This window comes from Camelus bactrianus, chromosome 13 (genome assembly GCF_048773025.1).
Source record: "Camelus bactrianus isolate YW-2024 breed Bactrian camel chromosome 13, ASM4877302v1, whole genome shotgun sequence".
In the NCBI taxonomy this organism is placed as follows: domain Eukaryota; kingdom Metazoa; phylum Chordata; class Mammalia; order Artiodactyla; family Camelidae; genus Camelus; species Camelus bactrianus.
This window is the reverse complement of record NC_133551.1, coordinates 51,333,651-51,350,026: the sequence shown is the minus strand read 5'-3', so window position 1 is coordinate 51,350,026 and position 16,376 is coordinate 51,333,651. Positions and strand designations below refer to the sequence as shown.

At 49.1% G+C, this 16,376-nt stretch overlaps 1 protein-coding gene and 1 non-coding gene across 9 annotated transcripts; both read right to left on the bottom strand.

The window, feature by feature from the left end:
• Window positions 1–121: 121 nt before the first annotated feature.
• PABPC4 (poly(A) binding protein cytoplasmic 4) lies at window positions 122–15,226 on the bottom strand. Of its 8 annotated transcripts, none has more exons than XM_010959825.3 (16): window positions 14,070–15,226; window positions 11,098–11,291; window positions 10,230–10,345; window positions 8,852–8,991; window positions 8,397–8,491; window positions 7,608–7,745; window positions 6,923–7,018; window positions 4,827–5,099; window positions 4,412–4,484; window positions 4,136–4,255; window positions 3,543–3,629; window positions 3,321–3,448; window positions 2,117–2,210; window positions 1,883–2,013; window positions 1,551–1,653; window positions 122–428 (listed from the first exon to the last, which is right to left on the bottom strand). In XM_010959825.3, the coding sequence occupies exons 1-15, from the start codon at window positions 14,260–14,262 to the stop codon at window positions 1,564–1,566; spliced, it is 1,968 nt and encodes a 655-aa protein (XP_010958127.1). In that variant the 5' UTR covers window positions 14,263–15,226; the 3' UTR covers window positions 122–428; window positions 1,551–1,563. The 8 variants fall into 8 exon arrangements, with proteins under 8 accessions (XP_010958127.1, XP_045376238.1, XP_010958126.1 ...); XM_045520282.2 differs by having other exon boundaries at window positions 4,184–4,255; XM_010959824.3 differs by having other exon boundaries at window positions 4,397–4,484; window positions 14,070–15,225.
• Window positions 6,540–6,674, bottom strand: LOC123618301 (small nucleolar RNA SNORA55). The gene has a single exon (XR_006726710.1). It is a non-coding gene; the product is annotated as a small nucleolar RNA SNORA55 (small nucleolar RNA).
• Window positions 15,227–16,376: the final 1,150 nt, after the last annotated feature.

Genomic DNA, 16,376 nt, shown 5'->3' with positions numbered 1-16,376 from the left:
ATAACCATCAGAAAAAAATAAGCTATACAGAACTTCGTCTGACCCTATTTACATCCAAAAAAAAACTTCCAGTGAAAACTGGGATTTATAGACAACTGTGGTCCGAGTAAAACAGAGGCAGTTTTACGGAGATTTTTTTTTCTTTATTGAGAAACTTAAGACTTGGTACATCAAATAAAACCAATTTCTTGAGGGAAAAAATCAAAACCCACAATAGAAAAAAAAGTTAACACTTTTTCTGGCCATGAGAACCCAGAGAATATATTCTTTTAATTGAAAAATTCTAGGCGCTTCATAATTGACCTTTTGATACAAAATGACCTACTAAATTTGCAATTTGTGGTTCTTGGTGTTGAGGTCCATAGGACAAGCTAGAAGTCTTCAAACCTTGAGCTGAATTCCACGAGGGTTTATTTGGCTTTTGAATCCTGAAAAGAAAAGCACCAACACATAAATATATACAAAATCAAGGGGGGAACGACATAGCTCAAGTGGTATAGTGCATGCTTAGCACACACAAAGTCCAGGGTTTCAATCCCCAGTACCTCCTCCAAAAATAAGTAAACCTAATCACTCCCTCTTTGTAAAATAAAAAACAACAAAAAACAAAAACAAACAAAAAAACCCCCACAAAAAACAAACAAATACATAATCAAAAGAACCTCAGAGATGAACCCACTGGCTGATATTCTATGTACAGAAACAAAAATGTCTCCAGATGTTGGCAAATGTCCTCTGAGGAAGCACCTCTGGTTAAGAATCAGCGACTTTGAAGCTAGCTACTGTATATAAAGCCCCACCTCCACCCTTCCTGGCCATCCTGTAACCAGTTTCTGTGGTTTTATTGCTTAAATTCCAAATGACAGGGCTCAGATCCTTAACAAGGGGGCCGCGACTGTGCCACGTCAGGCCCCACCAACACACCAGCTTTAGCCCTTTACCATGTGCCCGTTTTCCTGGCCTCTGCCCATGCTCATTTGGTTCTCTCCTTTCTCCATCTGGAGGCACCTGCCAGTCCTCGTCAGAGGCCCTAGTTAAGCTTCACTGACCCAAGTCACTGCAGACAGAGGCTCTGGCCCCCAAGTCCAGAAGTCGGCAGAAACACACACTCTGAGTCAAAGTGTAGCCAGGTGTGTCTGTCTCACTCCAACACCAAGCTCTGTGCCCACTGTGGTCCCAGAGCTAAGTAGCAGGTGTACACACAGCTGACCTCACCAACCTTAAGCCAAATCAGGGAGATGTTCATAGAGGTTAAGACTGCGGGACGGGATTATAACGTATATCATTATTTCAGACCAACAAGATGATTCTTGAGAAAGATCTAACCAGGTGCTCTTTGAAGAAAACTGTTGTTTGCACCTTCTAAATTATAAACTGTACTCTCTTCTCCAATTTAACTCATCTAGATGACAGAAAACCCCCAGGTGACAGCCTGCCCAAGTTATCAGGTTAAGGGGCAAAAACATGGCTCTATATACACTGCCCCTAATGTTTTAGGAAGATATTCACAAGTTAAAACCATTGCAGAAAACAAAAATAGCCAAACATACGGTTTGTCCTTGTCTAAGAGGTAGCAGCAGCAACAGCGCCCACCTTCTGGGCAGCTTCTTTCTTGGCATGATGAGCCTGCAGGACCGCCACGGCTTCATCCACCTGTGAGAAGTCTCTAGGTGGTCAGTGACATAAGGGAGCTCTCTGCCCATCCCTAGTGCCAGTGGCTTTCCAAAATACCCACACCACAGCAGCCCACAGGTTACAGGTGAGGCATGAGGAGGAGGCCCAGGGGGCAGGAGACCCTTCTGCCACCCCTGGGTGTCCAATGCCACCCATCATCTTCCTGAGCCGAGTGAGCTGAAGCCACGGGGTCTGAGGTCCAGCTCACCTTAGAGCGGAGAGACTCGGGGGACTCCAGCATGTGCAGCAGCTCCGAGTTGTCAATTTCCAGCAGCATCCCGGTAATCTTCCCAGCCAGGTTTGAATGCATGGTTTGGATGAGAGGGAATAAACGTTCACCTGTAGGAAGGTATTCCATTAAAAACCTGGACGAATCCCAGGAGAGAACAGAGGCCAGTAGTAGGCTCTGGCCCCCTCTTCTGCAAGCACATGGGTCACTCACCCAGCATCTGCTTCTGTTCCTGGGGGGGTGCTGCGGCCAGCATAGAGGCGGTCAACGGCTCCTGCCCCTGCACGTGGACTGCAGGCTGGGGTGCCTGGGAACCAGGAAAGGCAGCGGATTAGCACCAAGAAAAGTGGTCATGAGCCCAACCACTCAACATCTGAAACGCTACTGAGTGGGAGGAGATGGAGATAGTTGTCCTTGCTGTCAGGGAACTGATTTCAGTCTTGGGGGATTGAGAGGGTGAGGGGAGGAATAGTGGCGTGAGCATAAAAACACAACCAACCACAATAAAAAAGGCACGCTATCCGAAGGGAAAGGAAATTAATATGAAAACATAAACCTACAGTGCTAGGCAATCACCTACCAAATGATTTAAATTTACTCCGTTACAATGAGCGTAATTTATCCAAGGTTACCCAAGACTTGGAAGCTCTGTGAATAATAAATAAGATATTGCGAACATTTGTATGTGTAGCCCTTTCCTGAAAGTTAGCTTTCCTTTAGGATGAATGCCCAGTAGAGACTGGGTTGAAAGATGTGAGCAGCAAAACACTTTGACTTATTTATATTCCACATCATCTTTATTGCACCAGATGCTTTTACTGTATCAAACGCTTGAGGACTGTCAGCATGCAATGTCAATACCAGCCACAGTCCTAAAAGTATGGCCCTGTAGACAAAAAACATCTCATAACAGTGCCAAGTTCTGGGAAATCTCCAACTAAGAGCATGGGACAGGAGGGGGGCCCAGCTCTCGACAGCAGTTCCAGCTCAGAAACTGAGCTCTGGGTCCAACTCCTTCACCCAACCTAACACCTCTGAAGCAGAACCCCCCCCATCTGTAAGATGGGGTTCTTTCCCACCCGAACCACCTTGTAGAGCAGCCAAGGATCAACTTGGCCACCTGCTGTGAAAGTGAAATGGAAGCTCAAAGAGCCGAGTGAGCTCTGCCTGCAGCCAGGAGAGCAGGAGCATGGCTGTCTCCTCTGGGCACTGCCGAATCCACTGTCATCAGGAAGAACACCTGCAGGCCCCTCCTCTCCCACTAGAAAGCCCCTCAAGGGCCAGGTCACCACACAGGACATGGCTCCCTGACACAGAGCAGGCATCTAATACCTGTGGAAGGAATCCAAGCAAGGCAGCTTTTAAACCATGTGGAAACGGGGGATACGCTTTTAGCATCGTGTCTGGTGGACCTCACCTGCAGAGGCTGCATGGCAGGGTGAGGGCTGCGGACACTGGAGGCATATTTGTAAGGTGCAACAGCCCGAGGAGCAGCGGCAGCAACGGCAGCACGAGGTGCCAAGTTCTGCACGGCTGTGGGGACGCCTTAGGAAAAGGACACGTAAAATTAAAGCCCATCAGTCTGGGCAAAGGCCCGTCAAATCCCATCTTTCCCCATTCTGTGTGCATCCAATACCACCTCCAGACTGGCAGCTGTCAGTCAGCCCTTGCTGGGCGGCACCAGCCCCACCAAAGTCCATAGCCAAGCGGTCCGGGCACTCAGACCCTACAACAGACCAGCAAATGCACATCAGTGTTGGCGGCAGATGTCCAACTGGCCACGTCCCACGGAAGGAGAAATTCCAAAGCATGGTCACGCAACACACATCACACATGGGGCCACTACTGCTACTTTTGAGGAAGAGCCAACAGGTAACATACAACTCTTTCCACCTCTCCGAATACAGGACATATTCTGCAAAAAAGCTCCTTGAATCTCCCAACCCCATCCAAAGAACAGGCTGCCTCTGTAGTAATTCAGCTAACAAACTTCTACAATTAGCCTTTTTCACATGAGTCAGCCACAGATGAGACAAAGAATCTTAAAAGGAACCAATACTTAGAACTTATCGTGTTATCCCTGCTGCTGAAGTACCTACCTAAGCACACAGCTAGGATTACAGAACCCGGACCGGACAACGCGATGAGCCCAACGAACTGACCAACCCTGGCAGCGCCTAGTCGTCCTGACTCCCTCCTCCCCGGGCCACACTTCAAGGCCAGTTTGCTCACCGACTCTCTGAGCGGTAGTAGGGAGGCCACGAGAGGCCGGAGCATTACCAGTTGGAGCCAGATGGCGAAGAGCTGGACGAGGCCCAGACTGGCGGATAGCACTTGGCATTCCTTGGAAGCCTGGTGGAAAGACAAAAATCACACATCACCGAAGAACGACGTGGATCTGAACCTAGGCTGCACATCTCAGAGGGGGAGGAGAGGCGGGGGAGACCAGAACAGTACACCCTGAGCATTAAATCACTGTTTCCCACCACCTACCTTGAGGTCTCCCACCTTGCTGCCAGCGTGGATTAGGCCTCATCTGTGCTAACTGGTTAGGTGTGTAATACGGAGGTCTTCCCTGAGCCTGTAAGAAAGAGGCCCCAAGCCCTTTTACTTTAAGGACCTGAAGCCATACTATAGAAGTATCTCATCTCTCTACCAGGCACTAGGCTAATTATTTGGGGCAGAAGCGCTCTCTTCTCAAAAGCTCGGGGGAGGGACGGTCAGTTAACGGAGATTCTTTTACTCTACCCCTGCCACTATGTGTTGGCGACCATGGGTAAGTCCTTCATTTCATTTTTAGAGTCTTCACTCTGACGGTCTGGAACTCCAATATCCAAAAATCCCTCTCCCCAACCACTAAGAACTGCAACAGCAGCTGTCAGTGGACAGGCTCCAAAGAGCCATGAGCACAAAGCAGACCCACCTGTGGAACTGCTGGCACAAAGTAGCCCCCAGCTGCAGGCTGGAACTGATTTAAGATGGCGTTGGCGGGGAGTGCTCTCATGCCCGCGACCCGCTGCATATACTGGTTGGTCAGGTGAGCCTTTCTCTCTTCCTTTCTCTGGGCCAGGGCAACATATAGTGGCTTGGAGCCTACGATGCGTCCATTCATCTCAGTGACTGCTTTTGTTGCCTCTTCCGGGGATGAGAAGCAGACAAAGCCAAACCCTTTGCTTCTCCCATCCTCCAGCATCACCTACAAAACGAGACCAGCCACTTAGGACATGGGTGTCCATGTGATAAAAACCTGGGTTCTACTCCAAGAGTTACCCAATCTAGGTCAAAGCTTCTCAGCCCTGTCCCACGATGAACCCTAGACCAACTGACTGAGTCACTAAGTCACTAAAATGCTTAGGCCCTAAGGAACCCAAAGATATTTCCTGATACTTAGAAGCATAGCTACCTCTGGGAACCCAGAGATCTGGACTGTAGCATCAAGCAACTTATTTGCAGAACCCATGTGCCCAAGATCCTGGTGAACAAAACTAAGCTCTTAGCAAGGTTAGTACATGCTTTTGAAATACCACACGTGGGTATGAGTTCTAAAGCCAATGACTGCCACCATTATTTAATGGGAATAACAGAGCAGAAAGGCAACCAGCCAGGAGACAGGAACCTGGATTCTAGACCCGTTCTGTAATCTTTGTGCTGTACAACCTTAAAAAAAGAACCACCTGCCTTGTCTTCTCTGAGCCTCAATATCCAGAATACCCTCCAAGCAAATGGCTACAAAGCTACATGTCTTCTGGTTCAGGCAGTCTTCTATAAACTGTCATTCACAAATGGCTTTTTCCTCACCTGAAAAGATCATTTATCACTTTCCCTGAGCTACCTCCTCAGAAGCCCTGGCAGCAACACGACCATGTGTGTGTCTTAGCTCACTGCCTGGAGAGCCTCTTGAAGTGGAAATCATGCTTCGAAGTAAAGGTGTGTATCAACCCAACAACAGTCTACCAATGAGGTGTGCAAAAATAATGTGACACCATGATCTTAAAAAGGATGCCCAGGAAATTTTAAGATATGGTTGTTTTGCTCTCTTCTTGCAAATGCCAACTTGACTCCTGTGCTGGTCAGCTAGGAGAGACTATTATTCGTTGCACTGATGGATGCCAAGGGGGTGATAAGAGGGAACGGGCGAGGAACTAAGGAAATCCTTGGGGGGTGTCTTTGGCCCACACTCTGCTACACCTGAAAATAATGCTCCCTAGGTTATGAGCAACGAGCTAAGGGCCAGGGCAGGGTCACCAATTGTTGACTGGCCCACATGGCCTCCGTGACATCTGCTGCACCTCTGTGGAGCAGGAACGGTGTCTGCAACAGGCTATGACTCAAAACTTTCAGATGCCATCACGGTTCCCACCACACACCCACAGTGCCAAGGACATGCAGTGCTCCATCCTCAAGTAACCAGCATTCTTTCACTCAAGGACTCAAATTCCGTATCTTCAAAAGGGGGTTCATAATTACTCACCCTGCTAACTCAGCTGATATGATTATCAAAGGAAATCAAGCAGATGATACACACTGCAAAACATGCAAAAACAAACTTTCTATTCCCCACTCGCCCTTCCTTGAGACCAGATGGAAGTTTCCGACCCCAGCTCCAAAATCCTCAAAATGCCTTCGTTAGAGGAAAAAGTGTGGCAGAGTTGTAGAGACAGGCCCCAAGACAAATGGAAAACAACCTGTCTGGATTTCCTCTGCTCATACTGTAGCACCATCTGTCCCCACACCAGCACGAAGCAGCAAAGAATGGGAAAGATTTAGGTGCTCTAGGGGGTGTTGGCGGGAAAGAACTGAGTCAGATTCATCTCCATCCCCAGTGCCTAGGAGACAGTGCAATGAAATGTCATTTTCCAAAGCATATACTCAGATGGGTAGCTGAAGGCCAGGAGGAATTTGCCAGATTAATGTGATACCTAGCTACTCTCAAAAATAAACAAAATTTACATCTTATTCCTTCAGTGAAACAAGTGCAATAAACTTCTGCTTCCATCCCAAAACCTCGGTATAAAATACCTTAGCGCTAGTGATTGATCCAAAAGGAGAAAACTCTTTCCTTAACTTCTCATCATCAATGGTGTCATCCAAGTTCTTAATGTAGAGGTTCACCCCCTGAAACAGAGTATCACCGTTAACTGCACTTCTACACCCAGACATCCCCTAAGACAGTGGTTCTCAAAGTGTGTTGTCCCCAGACATGCAGCAGCAGCAGCACCTCTGGGTACTTGTGAGAAATACAAAATCACAGGCCAGAAACCACACCCAGGGAACCATAAACTCTAGGGCCCAGAAACCTGTGATTTAACAAGCCCTGCAGGGGATTCTGATGCAGGCTCCAAGCTGAGAAACTCTGCCAGGGCCAGGGACGCAGTCTCAGCCTTGCTCAGCACTGCTCAGGCTGACCACCGACCCCAGCAGAGCTCTCTCACCACCAATTCCAACAGAGGGGTATCATTTAAGTAAAAGGAACCCACAGGACCAAGAACAGACCCAGGCTTCCAGAACAGAATCCATAAATGAATAAATTAATTTCCTTCATCCTTGTTTCAGAATTGCTGCTGTATCTGGTAGATGTACCCTTTTAAACCTGATCTTGAGGGAGATGAGAGAGAGCAGACCCAAGATCCCCAAAGAGAAAGCCTGCTAAACTAAGGGTGCTTTGTACGTCCCCCTGCCGGGAGGCTGTGAGACCACCTCTCACCTGATAGCGACTAATTCTCTCCTGTTTCAGCTGTTCAAATTTCCGCTTTAACTCAGCCTGCCGTTCCACTTTCTTCTGTGCACGGCCAACAAAAATGACTTTCCCACTGATTTCTTTTCCATTCATCTCTTCCACAGCCTGAAGAGGAAATACATGTCTTTAAATTAAAATGCAGAGGCAGTGGCCTTGCTTTGGAGATTGTTAAGTCCCATCAAATATTTTGAGAAAGAAATCTTCCCTACGGGACAAACACTAATTTCACCCTATCGCCGAAGCTAAGCAAATCCAAACTTCATCAGTAAGACGGGGTTCTGGTCCAGGAAATATAGTGAAAAAATAGTACATTTGTAATAAACACAAGCACGGTGGACATGAGCCTACGTTGATAACGTGGCTGTCACTAAATTTCTAGAGTTTTGTGGGTATTATTTAAGTTATATATGTTGAGGCCTAGCATAATGTTGCACCCACAAAGAGCTGCTGTGCTGTCATCAAAATCAGCAACTCTGTGGTCTTAGTTCCCTCACCTACGAATGGGAACAAACCCGCCCTATTCTTTCAACTTACACGGCTCAACAGCCAAGGTGACAAGCATATGCCAAGTGCTTTGAAAACAGTTATATTAACATGGAAAATCTCTTGGGAAGACAATCCCAGAGTACAGTGACTGTGCATCACTGCTAGGTCCTCAGACAATTCCAGCTCCACTCTACTAGGTGCTGGCAAGGTCCTGCCCACACTCTGGGGCCACTTCCTACACACTTTTCCCGACCCTCGTGGTACTCTCACCTTATTGGCATCCTCGTGTTTTTCGTAACTCACAAAGCCAAAGCCTTTGGATTTCCCACTGGGATCTCTCATCACCTTGACACTTAGGGTCTTACCTATTACCAAAGGACAGAACTATTAGTCACACCATCTCCACCACAGCTCAAGGACAAAAGCCTTCTCTAGGAGCCCACTTGAAAGCAACCTCTTTGCTGAACCCAGATGGGACTCTAAGAGGTACTACGCTTGGCCTTCTAATTCTGACCAAGCTGCTGAGATGGCCTTGGGGATGGGAGAAAGTAGGACGAAGCCAAGTGCCAAGGCCTGGAGTCTATTCCTATCCACCCTGTAGCCTTTGCCATGCAAGGTACTTTACTTCTGGGTCTGGGTGCCCTCATCTCTTAAGTAAAAACAGATGAATTCCAAGTCTGGTGGACTGCGAAGGGGGACACATGGGGCAAAGGGCCCTGACTTACCAAACTGGCTGAATAGCTCTTTCAGACTCTCATCATCCACCTCTTCCCCAAAGTTTTTGATATAAACATTGGTGAATTCCTTGGCTTTGGCTCCAAGCTCGGCCTCTCGCTCTTTTCGAGACTTGAATCTGCCCACAAACCTAAAAGGAAACCATGAAAAAGTGATCACCCACAGGAACAAAACATGATTTTTAGGGGCCCAAAGGAACGCAAGTTAAAGGCTGACAGGAGAGGTTTAAACACAAGAGTCCCCATCCAACCACCGAGACAGCAAGCTCAGAGACTCCCCAGCAGAAAGAGAAAAGAGGCAGGACTGTCCTGCGAGGACCAGCCCCAGGGCTCCTGGCTCAGACCAGGGCTCCTCCTACCACATCACTGCCTTCGTGAAGAAACCTGATGACCATGTTTTTAAAACGTTCATTTCTGTGCATCTATGTAAATGCATAGAAAAGGTCTGGAAGGATACAAACCAAACTGTTAACAGTGGTTAATCCTAGGAGTGAGATAGTTGGAGTGAACTAAGAGGTAGCTGTTTCTTTTTCCCTTTACTCATTTTGGTGCTGTTTATACTTAAGGGGAAAAGGTATTCATACATTAAAAATTTTTAGTTTTCTTTCTAGTGATACCTTTGAAAGACTTGACCACTGGGCACATACACATCATCAGTGCAGCCCGTCCCCTTGTCTGTTCACTGACCCAAAGGACAGAAATGATTTTTACTTGTCATAGCCAAGATTACTGTCCCTTCTCTCCCTGCATGGCTTAGCTAAGATCCATGCTTCTCCATTCTGCAATAACCAAACCAAAGCAACAGAGTCTATTATGAACAGTCTTCTGCAATGGGATGAGATTTTTCACTGTAACCAAATTAAGTGTTACTGTGGAGCCAGCCTTGTATCTGAAGGCCACTGAGTCATAAGTTAGCCAAGTGGAGGGGACAATTTGGCATGAACCCCTAGCAAGTGACCTGATGGACAGACCTGAGTCACAGGAAAGCCAACGTCACATGGCTAGCATACAGCTCCTGGTCAGCCCAGGGCCCTCTCCACTCTGCCGCTGGCCAAGACCCCTGCTCAGAGTGGGCTCAGAGCTGCCTTCCAGCCAGCCCCAGTTGCTAACGCTCACAAAACCCACGGACGGATGCTTTTAAGGGAGAGGCGGCAGGCCAGCCATGGCTTGGGCAGGAAGCCCACCTTGGCGAGTCAAAAGGGCTGCCACAGCTCGGGCAGGGAGACTCACCAGCCCTGGAGTGGAGAGGTAGGAGCAGGCCACACTTGGGCCGAGAGAACCAGTAGCCGCCTTGTGTGTGCCAGTTAATACCGAGGTGGGGCCACGGCTGGCTCATGCGATGGCTGTTGCTCCGGACTGGGACACTCACACTTTGCGGTCATTGAGAAGCATGCCGTTCATCTTCTCGATGGCCTTGTCGGCAGCCTCTTGGGTCTCGAAGTGGACAAAGGCATAACCCTTAGAGCCGTTCTCATCACACACCACCTGTTAAAAAGACAAGGTGGGCCACTTCAGCACAACTGCCCAGCTCCAGAGACTCGGGAGCCATGCAGGCTCCCGCTCAGGGGCTCCTGTGTCTGAAAGGCCACCAGCCCATCAGTGGTCAAGAGGCAGAGGCTACAGCAGGTACTGAGTGATGTTCCATTTACAAATGGTAGCCACTCTCAGGCTGCTTCTATTTCAACTGTGTTCTTATTTCATTAAAAAAACATTTAGAGACCTGGGTGCAAAACCACAGAACTACAGAAAGACAAACCAGCTTCCAAGTCCACGGTAGGACTCCAGGCTAGTGTGGAGTCAGACATGTAAACCACCACCACACAAGCTGTACAAAATGCTCCACATAAACAGGTGCTCAGAGAAGGAAGAGGGTGAACTCATGCTTCTAAAACGACTAAGCACAGCTTCCTGGAGACCAGAGGCACTGCTCTGGTACCGTACCCACCTCCCTGCCCTCCAATCACCCGCCCAGAGAGAAACCTTTTGATGCCTTCCAAAGTTAAAAAACAGGGAGGATATTTCAGGCAGAGGGAAGAAAAAACAAAGACATGAAAGCACCTGCTGGTTTATGCGAGGCTGTGGCATGAGATTATCTACAGGGACTTTCAGGCTTCAGAGCCATTTCCAGTATTCTGAAAATTATCAATACCCTGTCGCCCAATTCCAAGTTCCCCATTTGATTATCTGTTTCCATGATTCAGTAATTATTCTGCTGAAATCATTTAATCAATGTTTACCTTGCAGGACAGAATGTTTCCAAAAGCAGAAAAAGTATCATAAAGTGCCTTGTTATCTATAGATTTGTCCAGGTTCTTGATGAAGACATTTCCCACGCCAGATTTTCTCAAAGAGGGATCCCTCTGAGACCACATGATACGAATTGGCTTTCCCTTAATCACATCAAAGTTCATGGTATCCAAGGCCCGCTCAGCTGCAAGAGAGAAACGCAAGAGAGAAACACGGTTGAGGGTATAATACGTTACCTTGCTTAGGTGACTGCCACGTCCCAGGAACAGATAACACCAGGACTTCTCAAGGTAAGCACTGATAAAAGGCAACTCTATTAAAAGTAAAGGACATCAGATTCCTCCAGCCTGCAATGCTAGTTCTTGCTAATTGCCTTCCTTCATGGCAGAAATCTCAACCGCTCTGAGTCTGCATCCTCGCTGGGTAGGTAAGGTTAGGCAAGATATTCTAAACAGATTTATGGCACCAGGATCAAATGATAACACCTCACAACTGACTAGGCTTCATCATTTATAAAAGCCTCTACGGCCTACTGCCCACTGGGACACAGGTGGAACAGGTAAAATGATTCATCTATAAAATGGACAAACATGTTCAGGATGGCTAAGCGGTAGAGGTAACTACTGACTAAAAAAACTAATGGCAGACTTCGGTTATTTTTCAGTAAGGTATTGCATCAATGTTATCAACAACTAGCTGTCACTTAGTTTACAACCCATCCATAAGACAAATGACAAAAAACCTGTGAGCAATCGACTGGGGAAAATGCACCGTCTCCGAATTTAGTGGAGTCTCTTGTATTTTCAATTTCTGAGACCAAAAGTTGATTCAGACAAAAAAGCCTCAATCATCAAAATGATGATCACACATGGAAATCTTCTTTGTATTATTAGGACAAGACAGATGAAACCACAACACCTTTCTGCCTGAGTAGACAGTGCAGGTAGGCCCCGGCCCTAGTGGTTTCCAGGCTGTCTGAAGCCTTACTCTGAGACCTATGGAATTCCAGGACTTTCAAATGCCCTGGTGCCCAATCATGTTCTTCATCCAATGCTTTGGGATGCTTCCTTAGCTTCCCAACCACATCCATACATACACCGTGGAGACCATTTAAAGAACCAGAGGCTAAAATAAATAGAAAACCTCTTTACCAGTAGTAACAAGGCCCCAGAGCTGGTGGCACCTTCTCCGACTTATGCAATGACATCCTCCAGAACCCTCTCCCATCAGGGGTGTGGATAGGGGGTGTTTCTCCTGCCTCAAGGCACCATCTCACCTAAAACAGGGACACAATTCCCTAACTCTGCCAGAAGTGTCCCCTTTTCACTATTTCCAACCACTGAGCCTACCTGAGGAAGGTGGGAACGTTCAGTATGGGGGCAGGGGCAGGGAAAGGGGAGACAGATTCAAGTTAGGAAAAATCCTTACAGAAGAGCTCACTGGTGATGACTCTGTGACCCACAGCCTGTGCCCCGTGTTTCATGAATTAGCAGCAAAGGAGCCCATTTCAACCCAGCTCCTTGTCTATTTCCAGACAGTGCTGCACAAGGCAAGTCGGCTTAGTCTGACAAATCTGGATGCACTTATTTATAGCAGGGAGAGGTCCTGCAGAGGTATGTGCTGGCAGACACACAAACCAATGGCTTCTGTTACTATCTCTAAGTGACAGAACTTTTGTTCAGAAGAGTGAAGGAGGCAGACAACAGCCAATGTGCCCACTACACCCCCCCTAAAAAGGCCACAGAGCTACCTTGTGGCCTGTGGCTAGACACAACGCAGCACACTGAACTGGCGGTAGTAGTGCTGCGTGCCTCTCAACAAGTCCAATTCTCTGGCCTCAGCCACATCCTGGGCAAGTGACATTCTCTGTGCTTCACAGACGGGGAACAAAGTAGGGACAAAAATAGGGACCCGGAGATCCTCTGCCATAGACTGGCTTGTTTCTCCCGCTAATGGTCTCTACAGTTGTTGCGCTAATGGTCTCTACAGTTGTTGCCGTTCATTCTGAGTCACGTGCAGCCCCTGATTAGGTTTCCCCTGGCCTGGCTCCCGCCCTGCCTGAAGCATACCTTGCGGGGCTCTGGCCTAAGGCCCCAATCAGGGCTGACAGAGCACTGCACCCAAAGTCCCCAATTAGCCCCCAACCTTTTGCAGCTCCCTTTCCTTCTCAGAAGTCCTCTCCTCTTCAGATGGGATGAAGTAAAAGGGTTCTGACAAGTATACAGCACTGTTCACAGGTGAGGCGATAAACCCCACCAGCCTAGCAGATTTTCAAGCGGAGCTGCCCCTCTCTCCCCCCACTACCTGCATTACCATTCTCCACAGCCCAGGGCTTCCTCCAGAGACGCTCCTCCACCCCCGTGGCAAACACGCACATCAGGGAAATGGCTCGGCACACGCAGTTCTGGTGGTGCGGGCACAAGTGCCTGCTCAAGTTTAACGCACAAAATTGTCCCCATTTCCTACCAGCCCTGAAAGACTCCTTATTAGCACAAAATCAAAGACTCAGCCCAGGGTAAAGAGGAAGGGGGCAGCATCTTCGCCTTGTAATATTTTTGCAGGAATTGTGTTTTAATCATCCCGCCTTTCTGGTAGGCCTGTGACAGCCCCAGCCCATGGCCACTGACCAGGCAATGGTCTCTAACAGCACAGCCCCCTTACCCTGACATGGAATGCCAGTGACTTCCCTCTGGTCCCGTTCTGTCTCCTTGGGCTCCAACTCCTCCCCCTCCACCGATTAGCCCAAGGTCACCCAGTTAGTAAGCGGTGGAAGCAAGATTCAAACTCCAGTCATCTGATGCCAGGATCCCGTGTTCTCAATCCCTGCATCCTGTTCCCCACTATGGCTTCTGTGGCAACGTGCCGTCGCGATGCCCCCTCCTCGGGGGCAGGGCCCTGCCTGGAGAAAGACTCCCAGGGTCCCCTGGGAACCCACAAATCTGTGGACACGGCTTCTACTCACCGTCAGCCGGCTGCTGGAAGTTGACGTAGGCATAACCCAGGGAACGGCGGGTGATCATATCGCGGCAGACCCGGATGGACAGCACAGGCCCCGCAGGACTGAACTTTTCGTACAGCATGGCCTCGGTGACGTCCGAGTGCAGGTCACCGACGTACAGGGAGGCCATGGGGTAGCTGCTGGCCGCAGCGTTCATCTCCCCAGCCCCCACTACCCCGAGCCCCGCCAGGAGGACTTCTTAGAGGGACCGCGCAAGACAAAAGGGGCTCTTCTGGGAGCCGTGGCCTGCACCGCGGCTCACAGGTGGCAGTGAAGCTAAGAGAAGCTGGAGTAGGCTCCGAGGACCGGAGAGAGGAGTTCGGGGACGGCTCGGACTTGACTGCCAAACCGCAGACAAAAGGCTCTCAAAAACAATATGGCCCTCCGTGGGAGTTTCTAATTTTCAGCTGTCCTGGTCTGAAGCTCCAAATTTTCCAAAAACAAATACAATAAAAATTAAAAGGGGACGTCCCTCCAAATTACAAAAATTCTTCAAGAGACAACCAAATGGGGCCCACGGCGGCCTCCGGAACACGCGTTTCTCTATAAATATAGGCCTCGGGCTCCCGGCGGTTTAAGATTACAGCAGCCCGGGGAAGAGGGAAACCAAATATTTGTCGGTGCCGACTCGGCAAGCCCCAGGCGGCCGGAGCGCGCAGCCGCCTCCCACGCCGGGCCGGCGAAGGGCAGCGCGGACACGTGGTGCGCGGAGGCCGGCGCACGGGGGGCGAAGGCTGCGGGCGCGGGGCTGCCACGCGGTGCGGCGGGGCGGCGAGCGGAGGCGCGTGGACGCGGGCGCGCGGGTGGCTCACCACCGGACCGACGGACGGGGACCGACAGACGCCCAGGTGCGGCGGCGGCGGGCAGGCCGGAAGCGTGCAAAAGTGACTTCCCCGCGGGTTCTCCGAGGAGGATTCGCTTTTTTCTCTTTCTTTCTTCTTTTTTTTTTTTAAGGTTTTAAAGCGTTTTCAGGTTTTTTTTAAATCTTTTTCTCTTTTTTTCTTCAGGCTGTTAGGCCCGAAAGCGGCGAAGGCAGCGGCGACCCGGGGCGGAGAGAGGCGGCCGGGGGAGCCACCGCTCCATTTATACCCGCCCGCCCCGGGCGCTGCTGGTCGAAGGGCGCCTCGCGACCTGGGCGCAGTCGTGCCCGCCCACTCGGCCCGGGGGCCCGAGGCGGGGCGGCCACGCGAGAGCGTCCCGGCGCGGCCGCGCAGCGCCACAGCGACCCCTGGCGCGCGGAGGACCGCTCCTCCGGGGCCTCCGCCGGACCCAAGAGCCGCTTTCCCTAAGAGTGGGTAGAGTGCAAACCACCCGCCCCTCCGGGACTAGAACCTATGGATAAGGTAACCCACCCACACGCAAAATATTTATAATCAATGCCTTGCCTAACTGTAAAATAAAGATGATATACAATTAATTATAGTTACACATTAGGTCCTCCACTGTGTACATGATTGGGCCCAAATAAAGAAGACATTCTGAAGTTTTTAGACTACTGGGACCTAAAGGTAGAATCATCGGGAACACGACAGCTACTAACACAGTGGTACCCATGGGTGATGAGATTCTCTGGAAAGACGAGCAAGTTTTGGGACAGCTTTAATAAAACAAAATACAATCACCCCTCTGTTTAGATAGCAGTAGTTATTCCTGGAAATTTAGTTGATATTTAAGGGGGAAAAACATGTTCTGCTCCTATGTAAAAGAGAGTTAGAGCTTAGGCTCTGATAGTTGTAAAAAGGTTTTTCCTCCACAAGAGGATCTGGCAGGTCATTTGAAAGTCATGTGGTACATGGGACAAGTCCATCCCATATGGGACTGTCCCCAGGCATTGCAAGATATATAGAGATAGCATCTCTTCCCTCATAAGTGCCAGGAACCAGCCTCACTATCACTGTGATGATCAAAAACAGAAATTACAAAAAGGCACACAGACACTCCCATTGAAAACCATTGATTTGGGGAGTGGGTATAGCTTAAGTGGCAGAGCACATACTTGGCATACACGAGGTCCTGGGTTCAATCCCCAGTACCTCCATTAAAAATAAATAAATAAACCTAATTACCCCCCAAAAGAGTTCAACATGAAAACCATTGATTTGATTAAATGAATGAAGAAATATTAGTATTTATATATTAATTCATTGAAAGAAGTGGTTAATCTAGGCTCATTCTATGCCAACACCAGATAAAGGTGCTGGGGGGATACCATGGTGGACAAGACAGGAAATCTCTCTCTCTCTCTCATGAAGCTTATACTCTGGTTAGTGT

What these genes read in the sequence shown, in the direction of transcription:
- PABPC4 (XM_010959824.3), bottom strand. Translation starts at nt 14,262, where the DNA reads ATGAACGCTGCGGCCAGCAGCTACCCCATGGCCTCCCTGTACGTCGGT. An exon ending in AGAGCTATTCAGCCAGTTTG is followed by an intron (nt 8,492 to 8,851) that starts GTAAGTCAGGGC and finishes CTTTGGTAATAG; the next exon opens with GTAAGACCCTAAGTGTCAAG. An exon ending in GATCAATCACTAGCGCTAAG is followed by an intron (nt 5,100 to 6,922) that starts GTATTTTATACC and finishes CTCGTTTTGTAG; the next exon opens with GTGATGCTGGAGGATGGGAG.